General features: G+C 39.5%; 1 protein-coding gene across 5 annotated transcripts in view; it reads left to right on the top strand.

Annotated features, from left to right (window-relative positions):
• The window catches only part of LOC109938461 (serine/arginine repetitive matrix protein 3-like), a 126,328-nt gene that overhangs the window by 108,037 nt on the left and 11,526 nt on the right, over positions 1–6,765 (top strand). For 3 of the 5 annotated variants that reach the window (XR_007264805.1, XR_007264803.1, XM_048612410.1), the window contains exons 10-11: positions 3,603–3,740; positions 3,871–3,901. Coding sequence is in view for 2 of the 5 variants with exons in the window: in XM_048612410.1 (XP_048468367.1) it covers positions 3,603–3,740; positions 3,871–3,901 (169 nt within the window). In the remaining 3 variants the exon portion in view is untranslated. The remainder of the gene's footprint in view (positions 1–3,602; positions 3,741–3,870; positions 3,902–6,765) is intronic. The other 2 variants (XR_007264804.1, XM_048612411.1) reach the window with 1 other exon arrangement.

Here is a 6,765-nt window from a genome sequence, read left to right as displayed (position 1 = left end):
TTTCTGAAGAAGGGTCTAGGCCCGAAACGTCAGCCTTCCTGCTCCTCTGATGCTGTTTGGCCTGCTGTGTTCATCCAGCTCTGCACCTTGTTTCATATCTCCTTTCATTTGGTTATGATCCCAGCTGATATTCTCACTGGACAAGTCAGAACCATAGACTGAAAGCTGGTTTGATAGATCACATTTTATTTTGTTTTGGTTTTAGCAAAGAGGTCTCTTATTGAAACATATGCATATAATTCTGCAGATTTTGCTTCAAGGACAAAGTGGAAGTTTATTAACAAAAGAAATGGACATAGAATAGAATAAAGCAAACCATCTACTGTTGTATAAATTCAGAAGATATTGAAAACCGGAAAAAAAAAACACCCCTTCTTAAATTTAAAAGAAATAAAACAGCTTTTGTATGGTACTCAAAGCACATCTCTGGTACATTACTGAAAACGTCACTTGTACAATACTCATGCCAGAGTGCCTGTACCTAACACTTCAGTAAGTTTAAATCACTTGTGACTTCAATGTTTAGACTGGAACTGCAGATAACTTCTTCCTGGAGCCATTATATACTTGAGCTTAAATGTACTGAGCTTTGAGTTACCTCTTCAGGGTTTATCACAATGCTTGTGGTCTGGGAGTAATACTAACTCTTTGCTCTAATGTAACTTCTTTCACTGTATATCCTTCCTTTCTCAGGAACACGGGTCTAATACAGCCATCCTATTCCAAGGGCTTCACAGGACTGCCCAAAACTCAAAGTAAAACAGAAACCAAAAGTTGCCCTCTCTAAACTATTTCCCTTAAGCTTAAAAAAAACTTCTAGAAGTCTGTAACAAACTTTGATGCCATATTATTTACCTTGCTGTGTCACAAAACCATCTATAAAAAACAAACTCATGGTGAACAAAAACCCATTCACTCTAAAGTCAGGCCTCAAAAACTGTTTTGAAAGAAATTACCTTGGCTGCAGAAATAACTGCAAGTAAATTATTAATTTCAGACGCACAGAAAAACCATAGGTTATAATTCAAAACCAAAGGCCCAAACTTATTATAAATTATATTAATCATACATATATAAATCACAGTTTTCATAGCAGCATGGAGTGGGAAGTGCACAGCTATTTTTGCACACCTTGTCATTCAAAGTTGCAAATTGCTGTTTATTTTAAACTTCTTCCTTTGTTTCTTTCAGTAGTTGGCTCTCTTATAGCTCTGAAAACCCACACCTTCTGCAGCTGAAATTTCTGAGACCATGTCTTAGGTGATGTGTTTTAAAGCTTGCCACAGACTGCACACAAAGGCACTTACACCATCCAGTCCATGAAGTAAATGCATTTCTCCAAATGGGGAGTTATTTTTCTTGTACATTGACTTTTTTTTTATGGCTGCCATATGCCCGTAGCTATTGTCATTAGTTTACTTTCATTATGCTGTTTCATTGCCAAGTTGAGCTTCTTATATCATTAACCACTTCTTCCACGCTTTCTTAGAATCATACAGCCATTTGGCCCGACTTACCAGTACTAGCTTTTTGAAACAACTATCCAATCAATTCAAGACTCTGCACGTTTCCCATAACTCCAAGTTTTTCAGCCTTCAATTATTTAGCCAGTTCTCTTTTGAACATTCCTATTGAAGATGTTTTCACCACCCTTTCAGGCAGTGAGTTCCAGATCATAATATCTAGCTATGTTAAAGCACTTCTCTTCATTTCCCTCTGGATTGTTTGCCAATTATGTTAAACCTAAATCCTGTAATTTTCCCTATGAGCCCTCTGAAAAAAGTAAACTGGATGGCGACTTATCCTGTTAATTCCATCCCTGATAGTAGAGGACAGCCATTGGTCTTTGTGTTGTCTTCAATTTTACTTTGGTCTGTCTTATTGATGGGTTCACCTTTTCTTCCAGTTCTGGGAAAGAGTTTTCACCTGAAACATGTCTTTTTGCTCCCTAGATGCTGTTTTATTCACTGTGTATCTGCAGTGTTTTCTATGTTTCTGTCAGATTTCCAACATGTGATTATTTTTAATCTATTCCATTTCATTTATTTACTCATTATGGATCCCAGCTCCACTTAGGTAGTTCTAAAGTTGTGAATATTGGCAGCACTGAAATCTGATAAAACGCATTGCGAATCCTTTGTCACTTAGCATTGAATCCCAGTAATTGCGGCAGTGCAGATCCTTGAAGGTGCAAATACATCTGTGCACTTTTCAAAATGTTAACGTTGCTACAAAATAATGCCATACAAAATGCTTGCTGCCTCCCTCTGCTGGATTACAGAAGCAGCGCAGTAATTGTATCATAAAAAAAGGCTCCCTGGTTTGACCCATGACAGAAAAACGGCTGAAATTTATAGTCCTGACAAAGGGTGTGATCGTAAGCAGTTAGCATGTAAAATTAGGTGCCATGCTCATCACCATCCATACCTGCCTGACCCTGTGGGTATTCTGAACTCAGCAGGGCAGTCTCAGGTGGCCTCCATACCTCTGGGCCGGTTGAGGCATTAAAGTGGCCATTCGTCCCGTCCTACCTGTGCTAGCACTTTGAAAATATGTATTTGGTTTTTCTTTTGCAAATTACTGTTGAATCTATTTCTACCACTCTTTGAAACAGTGTATTTGGATTATAACCATGCACTGCCTAAAAAAATTTTCTCCTAATTTCCTCCCTAGTTCTTTTGTATTTTGTGCATCTCCCTGAAGCAAATGTGAAACCAGCCTTTATCATAGGCAAGATATAACAACACATAGTCAGACTGTAACTGAGATGAGGGACGACTTATTATTAAGTTAATTTTTTATTATTAACTTACTAGTAAGGATATGATTTAAGCTAGAGAAGGTTCAGAAGAGATTTACCAAGTAGTTGCAGGATATGGAAGGTTTTAGTTTTGGGGAGAGGCTGGACAGGCTGGGACTTTTTTCATTGATGTGTAGGAGGTTGAGGGGTGATCTTATAGAGGTTTATAAAATCATGAAGGGTATAGATAAGGTGAATGGCAGATGTCTTTTCCCTGGGGTGGGCAATTTCAAGACTAGGTGGCATATTTTTAAGGTGAGATAAGAAAGATTTTAAAAAGACAATGAGGGGCAACTTCTTTAACACAGTGCTTCATGTGTGGGTTGAACTTCCAGAGGAAGTGGTGGATGTGGGTATAGTTACAACATTTAAAAGACATTTAGATAAGTACGTAAATAAGAAATGTTTGGAGGGATCTGAGCCAAGCACAGGCAGGTGGAGACATCAGAGCTAGGTCCACTTCTGTTCCTTCCCACACCTCCAGGAGCTGTCATTTAACACCGAGGTGTGACACGTTTTGTGGTTTTAACTTGCCTCTCACCAACCCTGTAACAGTCCCCTCCCAATCCTAATTGCCCCTGGCTGAGATTCTCTAACACAATACAGAGCAGAACTGGGAATGAGAACGTATTGCTCATTTCCACCTTGGGCTTTCAATTTCCCATCAAAGGAGCTGGTGCATTAATACTTATGGGCAGTTGGCCACTGGATGATATGAGATACAGTGAGTTCGAGAAGGAGTTGGAGATGGCAAAGACCGTCTGCCTGTGTGGTCATCCATTTCCCTTCCTCTTTGTAACAGAGAAAGAGATGGTGACGTTGGGGCAAGACATCATGACTCCGAGGCTGAGAGACACCGTCGCCGCTCAAGAAGCTATTCACCAATTAGGAAAAGGAGACGAGACTCCCCCAGTTTTATGGAACCTCGGCGAATTACAAGGTACAGCACTGGGAGCCTTCTGTTTTTGTTTTTTTTTCTATAGGATTTTCTTTTTAGGATTTTAGGCATGGAATTAAGGAACGAAGTATCAAAACAGAGGGAATATTCACTGACTCTGTATTCATTTCAGCTATTCAGATGTATACCTATTTCTTCATATCGTGAGTACAGTGATATTTCAGCACACTTATACAGAATATTATGATGGAATTCCTGCATGTTAGACCTTCAAACAGCAATTTACGTTACATTTTCCTTTATTGTTCATTTGTAATCCAGATAAGAATTTGAATTGCCTTCTGCAGTACATGTATTGAGTTGGGGGTATTAGAGGAGTATGAACTTTATAAGTTAGCTTGAGCATGTTAATATATTAGTGGTTAACGTTTCTGCTGCAGTGCTCTCCTTGACTCAGAATTGAACTTCTATTTGTTCCAGTTGGCTGTGACATTTCCAGCCTGAGAGGTCTGTACACAACATCCAGTTCAGAACAATTGAATGGTTCTCTAACCCTGATCTACTCCTAGCTGCAGTCATTTCTGGCAAGAAGCACATGATCTTGTATATGTGTGTGTGTGGTTTTTTACATCAAACTTTACTGATACAGAAAGGCCATTAGAAATTATGTTACGTCCTGTCTTCAGTGACCAGACAGGAGCCTGGTTTCTAGCAGAATGGTATCATCCTGACAGGAAGCAAAATTGTTGACCCCGTTATGCTGTTTGCCTGTTTTCTGTAATACATAGGGAGAATAATACGTCATATTGAAAGCTGTCAGTCTGCCACTCCCACATGCCAACTGGTAGCATGTGGTATTGCAATGGAATGTAAACTGGGTGCCCATTGTGTCTGCAGAGCTGTAAGGTATTCAATCTAAGTTGGGTCAGGAGAGAATGGATAGAAAGACCCACAAGTGTAAAATGGGATTAAAAATAACTTGATTATGACATTCTGCTCACTTCCTGATGCTTAACAAATTGAACAATGTTGATATAATCTGAGACAGACAGTCTGTCCTTTGGTATAATGTTGACATGACACTTCACCACTATAACAATTTTAATTAATAAACTTCCTGTTCAGTTGATGCAATTTAATTCCTCCCAATAAATCTGGAAGTCATCCAAACCTGACTGACTTATCCTAACCCTTGGACAAAAATGCCAGTTTTATGGGACTTCAGGTGGCATTTATATCCATCTGGATAAAAATGTCACCATCTCATTAGTTCCTTCTCCATGCACACTCCCTATTTGGAAGGAGATTGCAGAACAAAATCTGGTGGCGCAAACGCAGAGAAATAATGTCTTCAGTCAATACTTTTGTTTTCAATCCTAACAATTTCTCAGTAACCTTCACCCTTTCTGGTCAGCAGTGTGTTTGAATAACCTTTTGGTAATTTACAGTCTAGATTCATGTACTATAGACAAAGTACCTGACGGCAGTAGTAAGAGTGGCTCATTGCCTATCATGAATCAATGATTTTGATACCATAACAACAGCACCTTGCATTTGTATAGTGCCTTTAACATTCTAAAATGCCCCAAGATGCTTCACAGAACCTGTTATTTGGCATAAGCAACATAAAAGATGTTGAAAAGGTAAAGGTGAAAGCACAAGAGAGGTACTGAGCCAGAGAAGTTTGAGGAAGAAATTCCAGAGTGTACAGCCGAAGACATGGTTGCAAAGGATAGAAATCATGGTGGGCATGCAAGACCCCAGAACTGGAGGAGCACTAAAATCTCAGAGGATTAGGTTTGGAGGAGATTACAGAATTAAGGAAGGGTGAACATATGGAGGGAAATGAATGGCACTTGGTGCCAGTTCGTGCATGAACAGCAGAGTTTGGACTACTTCAAATTTACTGGAGGGATTTAAATTGCATCAACTGAACAGAACACTTTGTAGTTGCAATTACATTTGCAATTACAATTGGGTCACAGGCCTGGATTGTAGGTTCACTTTATTGGGGTATCATAAAGTGGTGCAAACTCAGTGTGACTGGATACAAAGACCTGCTTTGCTCCCAGTTTGCATGCAGCATTCCCTGGTGATTCCTTTTCCACTTGGGGCAAATACTGTCAACCCAGCTTCACAAGAAATGATATTTGCAACCAGAATGACAGCAGTTAAATGTGACCTTTCATTTAAAGCTCAACTGTTGCCCAATTCCTTTGTATCTGAGTAAACCTGAACATCATGAACTTGATGGATAGGCCAATTGATTCATTCCTTTATCAAACATTATCCAGTTTCCATCAGTCTGAATTCAAGAGGAATGAAAGCTTATAATCTGAGCTACAAACTGTGGTAGAACATACAGGACAACCTGGTCAATAACAGAAAAAGAAATTTGGATTAATACCAGGAATGTAACAGTCAATAAGGCAGCCCAGCATGTTGCCCAGTCCTTGATCTTATTTCAGATACTCCGGTTTCACAGCAGGTTTTGTAACCTTTTGCTGCACAGATTCAAATTTACAAGAAGTCTTTTTTCACTTGTGAATGAGTCCAAAACTAGGGGTCATAGGGTAGTCATTTTAAAAAAAAAAGCCTAAGAAAGAAGTTTAGGAGACAATAAGTGATTACAATGTGAAACCTTCTGCCCCAGAATCAATTGGCCCATCCGTCAGGTGTATAATGTTCAGGCTTACTCAGATACAAAGGAATTGGACAGTGGTTCAGCTTTAAGTGAAAGGTCACATTTAATTGCTGACGCAGAGGAGTTGAAGTGAATTAGCATAGATGCATTTAAGGGGAAAGCTGGTTAAGGAAGAAACTAAAGATATGCTGAAGGAGTCAGATGAGCAATGTGTTGCTAAAATGTCAGTGTAGAACATAGAACATAGAACAGTACAGGCCCTTCGGCCCACAATGTTGTGCCGAACTTTTACCCTAATCCTAAGGTCTATCTAACCTCCATCCCTACCTTATACTATCTGGGGTGAACTTTGACCACATGCACCCCAGCATCCACATGCGCATACACCCTGACAGACACATACACACCCCAATGTGTGCACAT

This window comes from Rhincodon typus, chromosome 26 (genome assembly GCF_021869965.1).
Source record: "Rhincodon typus isolate 14 chromosome 26, sRhiTyp1.1, whole genome shotgun sequence".
NCBI lineage: Eukaryota > Metazoa > Chordata > Chondrichthyes > Orectolobiformes > Rhincodontidae > Rhincodon > Rhincodon typus.
Note: the sequence above shows the minus strand (reverse complement) of the source record. Positions and strands in the feature narration are given on the sequence as shown.